At 44.3% G+C, this 18,257-nt stretch overlaps 1 protein-coding gene across 1 annotated transcript in view; it reads right to left on the reverse strand.

Annotated features, from left to right (window-relative positions):
- The window catches only part of LOC126470119 (alpha-aminoadipic semialdehyde synthase, mitochondrial), a 287,313-nt gene that overhangs the window by 148,799 nt on the left and 120,257 nt on the right, over positions 1 to 18,257 (reverse strand). The window contains exons 8-10 of the mRNA XM_050097723.1: positions 16,842 to 17,116; positions 9,920 to 10,091; positions 9,674 to 9,744 (exon numbers count right to left, since the gene is read on the reverse strand). Of these exons, the coding sequence (XP_049953680.1) occupies positions 9,674 to 9,744; positions 9,920 to 10,091; positions 16,842 to 17,116 (518 nt within the window). The remainder of the gene's footprint in view (positions 1 to 9,673; positions 9,745 to 9,919; positions 10,092 to 16,841; positions 17,117 to 18,257) is intronic.

The following is an 18,257-nucleotide window of genomic DNA, read 5'->3' on the forward strand; positions in this document are numbered from 1 at the left end:
CACACTGGTCCATTACCTTCGGTTTATAGCGACAATGAGAGAGACAGACACATTTTAACGGTAGGTGGCGTTGCGCTACGATAGCGATGTTGACGTTGAACCCACAAGCCGACACGATTCAACTGCTAATCTTTTCTGCAGAACATACTAATGTACATGTCCTGTGAATACTAACGTCCTATCTCTAGTTGTTCAATGTGTTCTGTTTTCCTGAACCTAAATGTAAGAAAACAATCAATGTCTAGAGAGACTCTCAGTATCGACAAATTTCCGAACTTTCCGAGGTATTTTGTAATTTCGTACTGCTGTCAAATATCGTATCTAATTTTGTATTGGAACGTGCCCAAGTCTACACTGATAAGCCGAAACATTTTGAAAACTACCCACCGCGACACTGGATGCCGCCTGATGGCGTCGCGGGCATGTGATGCGGTAACTAAAGTACGTAAGCGGAACAGACATCGACGGCGGAATACCCTAACGAAGATATAGGCTGCAAATGGGGAAATCCATTGACATAAGCGACTTTGACAAAGGGCAGATTATTATTACGCAGAGCCTGTGAATAAATATTTCAAAAACGGCGAAGTAGGTCGAATGTTCACGTGCTACTGTCGTGAGCATCTACGGAAAGAGGTAGAAGGGCATTGAAACTACCACTAGGCGTTAAATTGTTGGACTTCCACGGCTCTTTACAGAATGTGGGCTTCGGAGGCTTGTCTGCTCTGTAAAGTAGGATAGATGGTGACCTGTGGCATCTCTGCCGAAAGAGTACAATGTTGGTGCACGCAAAAGTATTTCGGAGCAAACAGTTCATCGTACATTGTTGAACATGGCGCTCTGCAGCAGACCACACCTACGTGTTCATATGTTGACCCAACGACATCGTCAATTAAGATTGCATTGGGCACCGTCCCATCGGGATTCCACAGTCAATCAATGGAAACGCGTCGCCTCTTCGGGTGAGTCAAGTTTTTGCTGCTCTAGGTCGATGGTCGTTTCCACAAACGCCGTCATCAAGGTGAACGGCGGCTCGAAACGTGCAGCGCGGCAAGGACGCAGGCTTGTGGGAGCTGTATTATACTATGGGAGACATTCTCCTGCGCTTGCGTGGGACCTGTAGTAGTAGTCAAAGACACGCTGACAGCTGCGAACCACCTGCATCCCTTCTTGCTTGATGTCTTCCCCGGCTGCGATGTTATCTTTCAGCAGTATAATTGTCCGAGTCTCGGAGCCGGAACAGTGCTACAGTGGTTTGAGGAGCATTATAGTGAAATCACGTTGATGCCTGGACGACCACATTCGCCTGATGTAGATCCTATGAAACCTATTTGAGTCGCTATCTGTCACCATCATCGCGTACGCAAGTCAGCGGTCCGTCACTTACGCGAATTACATGACCTCTGCGTAGACATCTAACACCACATACCCCCATAAACTTACCAAAAAACTGTCTGATCCCTGATACGCAGAATCAGTGATTTATTTCGTTCCAAAGACGGACAAACAAGCTACTAAGCAGGTGGTCATAATGTTTTGGCTCATCAGCGTAAATAGTTATATAAAAGTTTTGTGCGAGTGAAAATCTAATGGGATATGATAGAGGGATTCAAAGCACAAATCTGATCAGGTTAAACAAACAAATAAATTAAAAGCAAAAAATATTCCAGACCTGCTCGCGTAGCTTAATGGGGAAGGGAGGAGAATCAGTCTCGGATCGAATACACGCGCGATACGTTCACTGAACTAGGTATTCGCTGGTTTATATGTTGTTTTTAAGTGATTTTTTACAGCAAGCGAATACTGAGCTCGTTCTCCATATACATTTCAGTATAGAAACACAGTGAAGAACATCTGGCCATAGTAACAAGATGCCAGGTCCACGATGTGCCAGGCATCAGCAGTAACGCTCAGGAAAGCAGAACAGAGACAAGAAAAACATTCGCCATCATTACTAATGAGTATTTCCACGAATAAAACTACATGACATAGAGTTAATACGATATTTTCTTTTGACTGAATCTGCCTAACGATAAATTTAGGAAAACTGTGAAGCCTATTCTGCGTGTCTACGCACGTAAAAACTGGGAGTGAACTACCTTGCATACGAAAGATGTTGAGTGTCTCTAAATACGTCTCGTGACGTCTCACCAGCACGATCATTTCTACCTAAAGTATTACATAGTTGTTTTACATAAAAGAATAATTAGTAGCAATAAACCTGTTTGCCGGCCGAAGTGGCCGCGCGGTTCTGGCGCTGCAGTCTGGAACCGCGAGACCGCTACGGTCGCAGGTTCGAATCCTGCCTCGGGCATGGATGTGTGTGATGTCCTTAGGTTAGTTAGGTTTAACTAGTTCTAAGTTCTAGGGGACTAATGACCTCAGCAGTTGAGTCCCATAGTGCTCAGAGCCATTTTGAACCAATAAACCTGTTTGCTTACAAACAAGGTAGGTTACTTTTTTTTCACGTACGCAGCTTCAGATACTTTAGGGACTTTTATAAATACACGTAGAAGAAATTTCCTCTTCATCTAGAATTTTTAGGGGCCGGTATTAATAAAATAAGCTTTGAATGTTGCAGTGACTACGTCGGGTGAGTACACAATACTGTCAGATACGCTAGTGAAGAATAACGTAGATCCTTTCCCCCCCCCCCCCCCCCCCTTTCCTGCCCGGCCCTTTTGTACCGAGAGGCCCACAATTAAAGAATACAGTTAGTTAAGAAATCATCAAATAGATTAGAGCAATATACGGCTACTCCTCACATTTCCCAGACGTCAGATTCAATCATTCAAGAATTTGTAGAACTCCACGTACAGTTGACAGAGACAATGGTTTTCTACTATGAAGCATAGGAAAGGGCAGTCTCACCTACACGCTGTTGAAGACTCATTGCTATACATGACGCTTACGCTATAGGCAAACCTCCAAGCTACCTGGTATTAAGTTTCTCGGCGCGGGAGAAGGCATTCTTTCCAACAACTCACTCAACTACACTGATCGATCATACACTGAAGCGCAAAAAGAATCTGGTATAGGCTTGCATATTCAAATACAGAGATATGTAAACAGGCAGAATACGGCGCTGCGGTCGGCAACGTCTACATAAGACAGTATGTGTCTGGCGCAGTTTTTAGATCGGCTACTGCTGCTACAATGGAAGGTTATCAAGATTTAAGTGAGTTCGAACGTGGTGTTAAAGTCGGCGCACGAGCGATGGGACACAGCATCTCCGAAGTAACGAGGAAGTGGGGATTTTCCCGTACGGCCATTTCACGAGTGTACCGTGAATATCACGAATCCCGTAAAACATCAAATCTCCGACGTCGCTGCGGCCGGAAAAAGACCGTGCAAGAACCAACGACGACTGAAGACAATCGTTCATCGTGACAGAAGTGCAACCCTTCTGCAAATTGCTGCCGATGTTAATGCTGTGTAATCAACAAATGTCAGCGTACGAACCATTCAACGAAACATCATCGATATGGGCTTTCGGAGCCGAAGGCCCACTCGTGTACCCTTGACCACTGCACGTCACAAAGCTTTACGCCTCGCCTGGGCCCATCGACACCAACATTGGACTGTTGATGACTGGAAACATGTTGCCTGGTCGAACGAGTCTCGTTTCAAATTGTATCGAGTGGATGGACATGTACGGGTATGGAGACACCCTCATGAATCCATGGACCCTGCATGTCTAAGGGGACTGTTCAAACTGGTAGAGGCCCCGTAATGATGTGGGGTGCGTGCAGTTTGAGTGATATGGGACACCTGATACCTCTAGATACGACTCTGGCAGGTGACATGTACGTAAGCATCCTGTCTGATCATCTGCATCCATTCGTGTCCATTGTGTTTTCCGACGAACTTGGGCAATTCCAGCTGGACAATACGACACTCCATAAGTCCAGAATTGCTACAGAGTGGCTCCAGGAACATTCTTCGGAGTATAAAAACTTCCAATGGTCACCAAACTCCCCAGACATGACCTTTATTGAGCATATTTTGGATGTCTTGCAACATGCTGATCAGAAGAAATCTCCATTCCCTCGTACTCTTATGGATTTATGGACAGCCCTGCAGGATTCATGGTGTCAGTTCCCTCCAGCAGTACTTCAGACATTAGTCGAGTCCATGCCACGTCGTGTTACGGCATTTCTGCGTGCTCGCGGGGGCCCTACACGATATTAGGCAGGTGTACCAGTTTCTTTGGATCTTCAATGTAACACACTAAGGCGACAAAAGTCATATTATACCTCCTAATACCGTATCGGACCCCCTTTTGCCCAGCGTAGTGCAGTATCTTAACGTAGCTTGAACTCAAAAAGTCGTTGGAAGTCCTCTACAGAAATACTGAGCCATGCTGTCTCCAGAGCCAGCCACAATTACGAAAGTGTTGCCGGTGCAGGATTTTGCGCACAAATATTCGATGGGATTCACGTCGGACGATCTGGCTGGCCAAATCATTTGCCGGAATTGTCCAGAACGTCCTTCAAACAATCGCGAACGATTGTGGCCCACTGACAAGGCTCATTGACATCGATAAAAATTCCATCGTTGTCTGAGAAAATTAAGTCCATGAGCTCCGGCAAATGGTCTCCAAGTAGCCGAACATAAATGTTTACAGTCAATGATTAGTTCAGTTGTATCAGAGAACCCAGTCCATTACAGCCAACACCATTATGGAGCTTGCACACTCCTTGTGGACAACTTGGGTCCATGGCTTGATGGGGACTGCGCCACACTCCAACCCTACCATTAGCTCTTGTGAACTGGAATCGGGACTCATCTGACAAGGTCACGGTTTTCCATCGTCTAGGGTCCTACCGATATGGCCACGAGTCCGGTAGAGCTGCCGCAGGCGATGTCGTGCTGTTAGCAAAGGCACTCGCGTCGGTCGTCTGCTGTCATAGCATTAACACCACATATCGCCACACTGTCCTAACAGATACGTTTGTCGATGTCGCACATTGATTTCTGCTGTTATTTCACGCAGTGCTGCTCGTCTGTTAGCACTTCGCTGATCTTGGTCGTTACGTGAAGGCCGTCGGCCACTGAGTTGTCCGTGGTGAGAGATAACGCCTGAAATGTGATGTTTCCGGTACACTCTTGACACTCTGTGTTTCGGAACACTGAACTCCCCAACGATTTCCGAAATGGAATGTCCTATGCGTCTGGATCCAACTACTATTCCGCGTCCAAAGTCTGCGGCCATTTTCACGTCGGAAACCTTTCCACATAAATCATCTGAATACAAATGACAGCTTCGCCAATGCACTGCTCTTTTATATCTTCTATACGGGTTACTACAGCCATCAGTATATGTGCATATTGCTATCTCATGACTTTTGTATCCTCAGTGTACATATAGGGGACGGTGAAAATGTTTCCGTTCTAAGCCCGTATTGTCCAGAATCTGAATGTCAGACAGGTAAAATCACTGTGAACATTGAGGCAATCATACCACCGGCGCACCGGGTTTGGTAGAACACTGTGTCCCTCTGCGTGAAGAAGTCCTTAACTGCCTGCTGCATATTGTCGTCCACAGGAGTCTTCGGCCTTTCAAGGCCTTTTTTAAGGGACCGAAGGAGTGATAATCACATAGGGAAAGATCAGGACATAGGGCGCATGCTCGAGTGTCTCCCACTTGAGTTCACATACCTTCTGCCTTACAACATCCGTCATACGGGGACGTGCGTTATCATGAAGCATCAGCACCTTTTGTTCCAGTTTTCCCGGACTTTTCGCCTCAATTCCACGCAACAATTTCCCCAGTGTTACGCAGAACCGTTCCGCAGTGGTGGAGAGATCAGTTTCCTTTAAATGAATATGCAGTGAGCCCTGGTAAAGAACAGGATGAGCATCACCTTTCCAGCGAAAAGTTGACTCTTGAACTTATTGGGACGAGGGGACGATGGGCGACACCACTGAATCATCGACGCTTTCGATTCCAGTTCCCAGCTGTGGTACCAGCTTTCGTCGTTTGCAACAATGCGCGCAAGGAACGTGTTGCCTTCAACACTGAAACGCGTCAGGTTCTTCAGGCAGACGGCCATCCGTTTTGCTTTTTTCTTCAGCATTTAGCACCCAGGGCATACACTGGCTGCAGAACTTATGGTAATCTAACTCCGGCCTAACTCCTGCCGGATAATGTGCTGCACGCTATCGACACTGATATATATATATATATATATATATATATATATATATATATATATATATATATATATATATATATATATATCATAACAGCGTACTTTGAGAATTACGGCCTAAATTTTCGTGAGGGGTCGATTGCTGGGGTTAATATCTAGCAAATATGTTTTTTTCTCCTCAAATATGAAGCTGAGTTCGTGATGTTTCTTTGTTAGACCTAGCTTGCGTGAACTGTGAGCTTAATTACAAAACAGGAAAATTTGTGACACTAGTATCTTATGAGTGAACGAAACATTTCCATCTGACCTGTGAGGCTCACTTACAGTAGTTGAAAAGTGAAATTGCACTGCACAGGAGGCAGCGGTGATGGTATATGGTGTGCGCAGTGCGCGTCGCGTTTTGTGCTCATACCCTTCTCGTTCTGTCGTTCACCCTCTTCGTCTTCCAAAGCGGTTCACAGACTTGGCAGGTTAGCTCATACCGTACTGCAGTCTGTCAGAACGGCTCTCACTAAAAGCTTCAGGCTGACGTTCGTCAGAAAACGCACTTCACCGCAGTTACTAGGCTTTTTCCTGTTCACCAGCGGAACCGTTATTATTAGACAGCACTAACTATACGAAGATTTAAGTTGCTGTTTTAATAGTAACTCAGTAGCTGCACGGTCAGCGCGGCGGATTGCTAACGGAAGGAGCCCGGTTTCGACTCGCGGCGGCATTAGAGATTTTCCCCGCACGGGGAGGTGTTGTGTCGTTACTTACGTTCGTATCGTCAAAACTGGCATTCCGCTATTGAGATAGCTCGGTGGGCACGCGCCGAAAGCCAACAAAAAGAAAAAGCTGCCAGGGCAACAGCTCATGAGAAGCGGTAATTGTGGGTTCGAGTCCCAGTGCGGCACAAATTTTCAGCTTTCGCAAATGCGTTACCACAATGCTTTGTGCAACTGGAAGTCACGAATTCCCGTCCATCCGTTCTCTTTCTTTCTCCATTCTTTATATCTTATAAATGTTTTTATTTTGCTACTGTAATTTCAGGTTATATGCCACTGTCAAGCATCTACAAATTTATAATAGGTCGTAAAGATTCGATGCCATATTACGGCATAGCGATAGGTTAAAAATAACAACGTCCTTGTAGGGCTGTCTCATTCTGGGTGGTAACAGTGTAAACGGCTATTGTCAGTGACGCATGCTATTGTGTTATAAAAACGTAATTTCATTTCAAGAGGCTGTGGAAAGCCAGTCCCATACAGTATTCTATCTCCCAGGGGTACTAGTCCTGTATGGAAGATATTCGGCAGCATAGTAAAAAAGGAATTATGAACAGATGTTGAGTAAGTCCGCAGCAATATGACCGTGTAGTGCATAAGAAAACTACAGATATTCAAGAGAGGACAAGGCGCACTTGTTACAAAAAGTGGTGCTTGCGCGTTTCGAGGATGCTCGATACAATTTAGAGGATCTGCATGATAGCGACCTACTATGCTATGCACATTACACTGCGCGCAACATAAATTACAGTAATTCGAAGGGAAGCAGTGGATGGTTTCATAACTTCGAATAGTGCTACAGAATTGGAAGACGTAAGATAACGAAATTTCGAACAGCAAACTGCGGAACCTGTAGATGAAATAAACAAACTTATCCCATCGTTCAGTAAGGCATTTGTTTTCAACTCCGACCAATCGGAATTTGAAGAGGAAATGCATATGAAAGGATCCCTGGAAATTAGAGGTACCAAGAGAATTGTATCAAGATCAACTAACATCAATGCTTTAACACATTTGTATACAGTTATGCCGACAGTTAATCTGAATGGTAAATTGACTGGAAAGTTATTTATTGTGTTGCGAGATGTTGGAGGTGTTATGACCCCTACGACTGTTTCTCGTGTGCGTGATCTTGCGATGGCAGTAACGAATATTTACGTCACAGCATGCAAGAGTGGGAACGTTGTCGAAAGAGAACTACAGCTGTGGTATGAGCATTGCTTTTGGCTAATTGCTGGTCAAAATAACTTGCTTATGCTTCATTCCTGGTGTGTGTGTAAAAATCGAACTTGTTTAAAGCAAACTGTTCTTCCCGAAAAATGTGTGACAATGCAGTTCGTACCACCTGAAATCACTAGACATATTCAGGCTCTGAATGTTTGTTTTTTGTTCTTTCTGTGCCTATAAAACATATGATTGCACTATCTGCACCTATGCCTTAAGGGATAGACAGTTTCGCAGTAAGTTAGACGACAAACTGTTCCGCATTCGGTTGCATGCCATCACATTCCATCAGTTCTCATCACCCAGTTACACCACCATCATACTATATGCATTCTTTAAGAGTAGATACCTAGCTGAACGTCTTGTGCTGCCAAGGAGTTGGTCTTCGATCTTGACTACGAACCTTTGTGATCACTGTGGCACCCTATTTTTCATTAGGTGTTCTTGGTGTAAGTTAATGGTTTTTTTGAACATTTCTTAAATTTCGACGATGTCCATATTGTGAAGTGTAATACATACGCCCCACAGAAGATTGATGCCTGAAACTCCCAGACACTCCTTTTATGTCGCCCTCGTGATGTATATGGTGAGTCTTCAGCAGCTAATATTATTCCTGTCATAATAGTTAACACAACACTTTGAAACGAGCCTTACTAAATACTGAACTTGTGACCTCGCAGTCCCCTGTAAGTATCTACGTCCGCGCAGCTTGTTTAGTGCAGCGGTAATAAACTGCACACGCAAACCTTCCTCGCGAGTAAATATATTTGTTAGTGAATACCGTATTAAAATCCTTACAATACTCCGTCCGAACAGGCCTCGGTAAGCCCAACGGTACTGACCGACCGCGGCGTCATCCTCAGACGACAAGCATTACTGGCTGCGCATGTGGTCAGCAAACCATTCTCCCGCCCATTGTCAGTTTTCGTGACCGGAGCCGCTACTTCTCAGTCAAGGAGCTCCTCAGTTCGCCTTACAGGGCCTGAGTGCACTCCGCTTGCCTTGCCAACAGCGCACAACGAATCGGATAGTCACCCATCCAAGTGCTAGCCAAGCCCGACAGCGCTTAACTTCGGTGATCCGTTGGAAACCGGTAGCAAGCCGTTGTCAAGATCCCTACAGCAGTTCGTGAGATTAGAACATACAGACAGAAAAAGGCAGGGGCGGGGGCTTTAAATTGTAATATGTGTGCATTATCAGAAATACTTTATTATACTATATTTGTTGTCTATATATGGTATAGGAACTTTTTGAATGTTCATTTTTTAAAGATTCTGACAATTCTAAATACTTTTAAAAAGAGATTAGTCTTTAAGATGTTTACGCTGATCCAGAAAATTATTAATGAAAGCTCAGCTTTTGTTATATCTACAAAAAACTGCTTATTAAAAAAAAGTTTTTATCCCTGTTAACATTTTTCCAAAATTAACTCACTCGTATATTTAGGCATAAAGGGAAATATGGTTTTGTGTTTGAGGCGAGTACTGAATTCAAAATAGAAGAAATCTACAACACAGAACTGTTTACCTGTTCTTCTCGCGTAAGTCGATGATGTATTCGAAATTTTTCGTAAGCTTCCCGTTGCTTGCGATGATGGCCTGTAAGAAAAATTAATCGATATTATTTTACTGTAGGTAGTAAAACCAGTTAGAAATTAGTATCGTACAATTGAGAGCGGATGTTGACGTAGACAATGTGTCCGTTTATGTTAACCTACTTGGCGTCACTAAAAGATACACCATAAAAAATCATCGCTTGCTGATGTTTACTCACCCCATAGACAGCGGGCGAGAAGTTGTGCTCTTCGAGAGGCGCTCGGGCGTTCGACTGCAAAATGTCGTACGTAAAAGGATACAGCAGGTCCCCGAAGAAATCTGTGGACTCGCGAGGTAGCTGCGTTGGCATATTGTCGATGGAGCAAACCAGCACTCCTGGCCCCTTGAAGCTGCAAAAATAACTGAGAATCAGAAAAGCGACTGAAAATCTGCAGTAACTAGTAAACTTTTGTCGATATTGCAAGTTGCAAGGAGCAATACGATAAACTGCCAAGGAGGAAAACAGTATGCGTTCAGTAGACGGGGGGCCATCTGTCAATATCTCTATTATTGTTCGACTTGTTACGTAATGCGTTACAGTCTTTGAAAATAGCATATGGCATTTAAGGACGTTGATAACATAGGCAGTATCGAAAGGAGGTGAGTGGAATATTTATGAGCTGCCGAGGTAGCATTTACAAGTGAAGTGAGAAAAGACTGAATATTAGTAAGAGAAGAGTTTTTAAGGTACGGATTTAACAAAAATAAGTCTTCACTCTGTAATTAAGAAAAAAACGGTGTGAGGATATAAACTAGTGGCTGCTTTAGGTATCGCCGAACGCCAGGATCACTTATCTACAAATATCACCCCAAAAACAGGATCAGGAAAAATAAACACAAGAAAGTAAAAAGGGTAAAGAATAAAACGACAAAAGCATCATCTATAGGTAAAAGCAGTTCAGATTCACTGCAAATAGATGAAATATGAATATAGGCTGCTTCTCTTAGTTTCTTTAGTACATTAATTTTAAACAGTTGCGGGTTAATGGACTACAATAGCCGATTGTCATGGTGGGGATTGCACCTCTGAGCCTTGTCACTTGCTCCCAGCTAAGGTGTTATGGGTGAGGAGTGAATGTCATTCCCTATAATTCTCTTTGCGTGGTTTTGTTGTATCGCCAGTACTCGGTCGTCATAGCCTCGTCTGTGGCAACGCCGTGCCCCACTGGAAGGTGAGGTTGCCATTTGCACAGGAGAGTCTATCTGAGTCGCATCCCTGTAAAAAAAAGTGGTTGAAATGGCTCTAAGCACTATGGGACTTAACATCTAAGGTCATCAGGTCCCCTCGACTTAGAACTACTTAAACCTAACTAACCTAAGGACATCAAACACATCCATGCCCGAGGCAGGATCCGAACCTGCAACCGTAGCAGCAGCGCTGTTCCGGACGGAAGCGCTTAGATGCGCTCGGCCACAGCGGCCGGCCGCATCCCTGTACCTTACTCCCCAAACTTGATTACATGGTGAGGAAAAAGGCTATGGATTTTTACCTACTGTTAGAATGAGAAAAAACCCTGGTTGGGCAGCTTGGTCAAAAGAAAGAAGGAAGAAAGGCCTGTTGACGACAAAATCGTTAGAGACGGAGCACAAGCATGAAACTGGGAAAGTCCGAGAATGAAATCGGCCGTATGCTACTCTAATAGACCATCTTGGCTTTTACCTTAAAAATTATGGAAACTATGGAAAACCTAAACTTTGATGGCAGGACAAGGATTTGAACCGCCATTCTGGCTGGCTCTGAGCACTATGGGACTTAACATCTATGGTCATCAGTCCCCCAGAACTTAGAACTACTTAAACCTAACTAACCTAAGGACAGCACGCAACACCCAGTCATCACGAGGCAGAGAAAATCGCTGACCCCGCCGGGAATCGAACCCGGGAACCCGGGCGTGGGAAGCGAGAACGCTACCGCACGACCACGAGCTGCGGACCCGCTATTCTCTCGAATGAGACTTCTGGTTATGATGACAGCGCCACTTCGCTGGGTGTGTCGAATGGAGTCGAGGCGTCATTTACCGGAGGAACTGCAATGGAATGTCGCCGGCAGATGGCAGCAATTCAAACTCAGACCGAGAGAGAGGTAGGTAGTTAAATATTCGTCTTGCTGTTGTCTGTATCCTGTAGCATCAGCTTCTAAACTCATTTCTGCATACGGAAAGTTAAAGTAACTCCGCTCAGTCGCTGCAACGTGCGCTTGTGATCGGTACTCCCTGTTATCCACTGGATCGTAACCGCATTAGAAACGCAGTCTGCCCTCGTTGCAGTCCCGGAAGGATAATATCACAGAATTCTGGGCAACAATGCTTCTTGCACATACAGTTTATTCGAGGGGAGCATCCACATATGTATCTCTTAACGATAGTCGAATGGGACGGTCTAGTGTCAGCACACTAATTTTATAATGATTTGCAGATCAATAGAGAATCGATCTCTTGAAGAGAATTTACAGACTTGCTCGCATTGTGCAAGTAGAAGTGTTTTGATTTTTGTTTACAAACTGGACCATCTCATCATCGATCATACAGCTGTAAAAAGGATGCATCTGCACTCATTTCTGCTTAAGTACGTGACATACTCATTGCCACATATCCCAGTATTTGGATCGGAAGAGGATGTTCAATTGAATGATCACCTCGCTTCTCTGATCTGACGCCTCGATTTTCTTTTCTGGGGTATTCCAAAAGCCTCGTCTATGTGATACCAGTTCCTGACGAATAAACGGGAAGTTCTTTGCCGGGATACTTGCAGCATCTAATGAGATTCATTTGATGCCTGATGTAGTTGACAGAATGCGCCAGAATTCCCTACGAAGCTAATGCCTACGTTGAATGTGGTGTTCGCAATTTTTAACACCTTCTCTAATGTACAACATTGTTGAGTAAACAGTACATTATTTTTGTTGAACTTAAGGCGCGTGGGGATTGATTGTCCTCGTTGTTACTGACATTCCAAAGCTTTCACGGACTCAGGATTTCTTCAGAGACCTTAAGTTCCTGTTTCAAAGTTGTCGCATTTCGACTCCTCTATCACCTCCTTCAAGTTGGCCGGAACCTTTTCACTCACCCCGTATATTTATGACAAAAGAAGAAATTCGAATGTGATGAGCCTCGATGCACTCGAATAAGAACTAAACTAATATCAAAATGTTACATTTTAATTTGTACGTTTTCACATGAGTTTTATTCGATGTATAAGAGAATGAGCCCCCCCCCCCCCCCCCCCACACACACACACGTGAACCATGGACCTTCCTGTTGGTGGGGAGGCTTGCGTGCCTCAGCGATACAGATAACCCCACCGTAGGTGCAACTACAACGGATGGGTATCTGCTGAGAGCTCAGGCAAACGTGTGCTTCCTGAAGACGGGGTCGCGCGAGATTAGCTGAGCGGTCTTAGGCGCTGCAGTCATGGACTATGTGGCTGGTCCCGGCGGAGGTTAGAGTCCTCCCTCGGGCATGGGTGTGTGTGTTTGTCCTTAGGATAATTTAGGTTAAGTAGGGACTGCTGACCTTAGCAGTTAAGTCCCATAAGATTTCACAAACATTTGAACATTTTTGCAGACGGGCAGCAGCCTTTTCAGTAGTTGCAGTATGATTGACTGATCTGACCTTGTAACATCAACCAAAACGGCCTTGCTGTGTTGGTACTGCGAACGGCTGAAAGCAAGGGGAAACTACAGACGTAATTTTTCCCGAGGGTATGCAGCTGCTGGCCGCGGTGGCCGAGAGGTTCTAGGCGCTTCATTCCGGAACCGCGCGACTGCTACGGTCGCAGGTTCGAATCCTGCCTCGGGCATGGATGTGTGTGATGTCCTTAGGTTGGTAAGGTTTAAGAAGTTCTAAGTTCTAGGGGACTGATGACCTCAGATGTTTAGTCCCACAGTACTCAGAGCCATTTGAACCATTTGGTACGCAGCTGATGGCGTCCTCGTGGGTAAAATATTCCGGAGGTAAAATAGTCCCCCATTCGGATCTCAGGAGGAAGTCGTTACCAGGAGAAACAAAACTGCCGTTCTACGGCTCGGAGCGTGGAATGTCGGATCTATTAATCGGGCAGGCAGATTGGAAAATTTAAAAAGGGAAGTGGATAGGTTAAAGTTAGATATAATGGGAATTAGTGAAGTTCGGTGGCAGGAGGAACAAGACTCCTGGTCAGGCGAATAAAGGGTTATTAATACAAAGTCAAATAACAGCAATGCAGAAGGAGGTTAAATAATGAATAAAAAATAGGAACACGGATTCGTTACTACGAACAGCACAGTGAATGCATTATTGTAGCCAAGACAGACATGAAGCTCACGCCTACCACAGTAGTATAAGTTTATATGCCAACTAGCTGCGCAGATGATGAAGAGCTTGAAGAAATCTATGATGCGACAAAAGAAGTTATTCAGATAGTTAAGGGAGACGAAAATTTAATAGTCATGGGGGACAGTAATTCGATAGTAGGAACAGGAAGAGAGGGAAAAGTATTAGGTGAATATGGACTGTGAGAAAGGAATGAAGGAGGAAGCCGCCTGGCAGAATTTTGCACAGAGCATAACTTTATCATAGCTAACACTTGGTTTAAGAATCATGAAAGAAGACAGTATGCGTGGCAGAGGCCTGGAGGCACTGGAAGATTTCAGACAGATTATATAATGATAAAACAGAGATTTAGGAACCAGGTTTTAAGTTGTAAGACATTTCCAGGGGCAGATGTGTAAGAAACTGCAAAAAGATAGTAATTTAAGAAGAAGGGGACCTGGATAAACTGAAGGAACCAGAGGTTTTAGAGTGTTTCAGTGAGAGCATTAGGGAAATGTTGACAAGATAGGGGGAAAGAAATACCGTAGAAGAAGAATGGGTAGCTTTGAGTGATGAATCAGTGAAGGCACCAGAGGATGAAGTAGGTAAAAAGACGAGGGCTAGTAGAAATCCTTGGGTAACAGAAGGGATATTGAATTTAATTGACGAAAATATAAAAATGCAGTAAATGAAGCAGGCAAAAAGAAATGCAAATTCTCAAAAATGTGATCGACAGGAAGTGCAAAATGGCTAAGCAGGGATGGCTAGAGGACAGATTTAAGGATGTAGAAGCATATATCACTAGGGGTAGGACAGATACTGCCTACAGGAAAATTAAAGATACCTTTGGAGAAATATGAATATCAAGAGCTCAGACTGAAAACCAATCCCAAGCAAAGAAGGGAAAGCAGAAGGTGGAAGGAGTATATAAGGGTCTATACAGGGGTGATGCACTTGAGGGAAATATTATGGAAATGGAAGAGGAATTAGATGAAGATGAAATAGGAAATATGATACTGCATGAAGAATTTGACAGAGCGCTAAAAGACCCTAATCGAAACAAGGCCCCGGGCGTAGATAACATTCCATTAGATTTACTGATAGCCTTAGAAGAGCCATCCATGACGACTCTCTTCCATCTGGTGAGCAATATGTATGAGACAAGCGAAATACCTTCAGACTTCAAGAATAATATAATAATTCGAAACCCAAAGAAAGCAGGTGTTGACAGGTATGAAAATGACCAAACTATCAGTTTAATAAGTCGTGGCTACAAAATGCTATCCGGCCGTTGTGGACGAGCGGTTCTAGGCGTTTTAGTCTGGAACCGCGCGACCGCTACGGTCGCAGGTTCGAATCCTACCTCGGGCATGCATGTGTGTGATGTCCTTAGGTTAGTTAGGTTTAAGTAGTTCTAAGTTCTAGGGGAATGATGGCCTCAGATGTTAAGTCCCATAGTGCTCAGAGCCATTTGAACCATTTTTGAACAAAATACTAACACGAATTGTTTACAAACGAATGGAAGAACTGGTAGAAGCCGACCTGGGGGAAGATCACTTTGGATTCCGTAGAAATGTTGGAACCCGCGAGGCAATACTGGCCCTTCGACGTATCTTAGAAGACAGGTTCAGGAAAGGCAATCCTAGGTTTCTGGCATATGTAGACTTACGGAAAGCTTTTGAGGAGGTTCACTGGAATACTCTCTTTCAAATTCTGAAGGTGGCAGGTGTCAAATACAGGGAGCGAAAGGCTATTTACAGTTTGTACAGAAACCAGATGGCAATAAGAGTCGAGGGGCATGAAAGGGAAGCAGTGGTTGAGAAGTGAGTGAGACAGGGTTGTAGCCTATACCCGACGTTATTTAATCTGTATATTGAGCAAGCAGTAAAGGAAACAAAAGAAAAACTTTGAGTAGGAATTAAAATTCAAGGAGAAGAAATAAAAATTTTGAAGTTTGCTGACGACATTGTAATTATCTCAGAGACAGCAAAGGATCTGGAAGAGCAGCTGAGCGGAATGGGCAGTGTCTTGAAAGGAGGATATAAGATGAACATCAGCAAAATAAAAACGTGGATAATGGAATGTAGTCGAATTAAATCAGGTGATGCTGCGGGAATTAAATTAGGAAATGATACACTTAAAGTAGTAAATGAGTTTTGCTATTTGGGGAACAAAATAACTGATGAAGGTCGAAGTAGAGAGGATATAAAATGTAGACTGGTTATGGCAAGGAAAGCGTTTCTGAAGAAGAGAAATTTTTTAACGTCGAGAATAGATTTAAGTGTTAGGAAGTCTTTTCTGAAAGTATTTGTATGGAGTGTAACCATGTACGAAAGTCAAACATGGACGATAAACAGTTCAGACAAGAAGAGAATAGAAGCTTTCGAAATACGGTGCTACAGAAGAATGCTGAAGATAAGATGGGTAGATCATGTAACTATGAGGAGGTACTGAATAGAATTTGGAAGAAGAGAAATCTGTGGCACAATTTGACTAGAAGAAGGGATCGGTTGGTAGGACGTGTTCTGATTTATCAAAGGATCACCAATTTAGTATTGGACGACAGCGTGAAGGGTAAAAATCGTAGAGGGAGACCAAGAGATGAATACACTAAGCAGATTCAGAAGGATGTAAGTTAAAGTAGTTATTCGGAGATGAAGAGGCTTGCACAGGATAGAGCAGCATGCAGAGGTGCGTCAAACCAATCTCTGGACTGAAGACCACAACAACAACAAGAGAATCAAACACCTCATTCTGTGTAACCAGTAGCTTACTGCTCGTTCAGTAGATGGTGCAGAGAGGACTGCTTACCTTTTGGTGTCCTTGTTACGATCTGCATCATAGAGGCAGAAGGGTGTGTCGATAGTAGTGCACTCGTTCATGAACTCTATGGAACCGCCGGGGTCTGCGCTGATGTCGCAGATGGCGAGCATTCGGTGCGGCAGCGCGGGGGAGCCCACGGAGCTCTGGATCCACGGTGTGTCGGCGGGCCGCAGTAGGAACTTGGCGTCCGGGATCGTCAGCAGCTTTGGAGACCCCACCGCCCAGTAGATGCCGTTGATAATCACCGACGCGTACGGCGCTATCTGTAGCATCACATTACCAATATGAGCGCTCGACCGCTCGAAAAGTGGTGCTTTGTGAAAGATTATACTTTGTTTCCAGCTGTTTCCTAAGAACGCCTAGAAAGCTTGATTGTCTACAAGTTGCTTTAGTTTCCAATACTGCACGATAATGAACACATGCTTACAGTGGTAACGCAGATGCCGTACTGCATGTTTATCTCTCCTTTCCAGAATATCCTCTACACTGCTGATAAGGCTGAATCACCTCATTTCGTTCGCCTTCCACAATACCGCTTTCTTAGCCCCTTACCCAACTAGCCAAAAATCACAACAGCCCATCCAACAGCCTCTTAGCCAGTTTACCTCCTGTTGAAATTAGTGGTCCTAATGATAAACGATTCCCAAATCCAGGCTATAATAGTATAAGAACCACGGTCAGCTTCGATTCCTATGACGTACACCTAGCCATTTATGACTGTTCTATCCATGTAACTAACACGCTAAAATGCAATGGACTAATAATTGACTGTTAACTAACATGAGAGCCCCATCTACTAAGCATACAACAAAAAGTCTACAGTAAACTAAAACTACTCAAACTACTAACTGGCTGTACAAGGGGTTGCGTCCCTCAACCATTCTCCACACCTACAAACCCTTGATCTGACCAGTTTTCTCCTACGCCAGCGGCGCCTGTATACTTTGCTCATCCAATTTCCATCACTTCCTCCAAATCTACGAACGCCGTGCACTCAGTTGTGCTTACCACAACCGATTATCTTCCCTAATTGAATCCTTTACCATCTCATCAAATTTCTCTCTCTCCTCGCTCACATTAAACATCTCCGTATACCTTATACGTCTTATAAACTCGGTTCCAACAGCACCATCGTTTCTCCCTTAGTTACATGCCCTGTGATGCTGCCAACACAGTAATAACACAACCAACCAACCCTACACATACACACCCTCCAATACCCCCCCAACACAAATTCGCTTCCTCCTACCAGGCTTCACATTAGACCCAACCCACAATTCCTTACTATACCAGAGCTGCCTCTTCTTCCCGCGCTACCCTCCCTTTCCCCTCCATAATCACGGCATGACCTCTGTCTAAGTTATACCTACACCAAGTCTCATATCAGCTATCGCCGTCCCTTCC

This window comes from Schistocerca serialis, chromosome 3 (genome assembly GCF_023864345.2).
Source record: "Schistocerca serialis cubense isolate TAMUIC-IGC-003099 chromosome 3, iqSchSeri2.2, whole genome shotgun sequence".
Lineage (NCBI taxonomy): Eukaryota > Metazoa > Arthropoda > Insecta > Orthoptera > Acrididae > Schistocerca > Schistocerca serialis.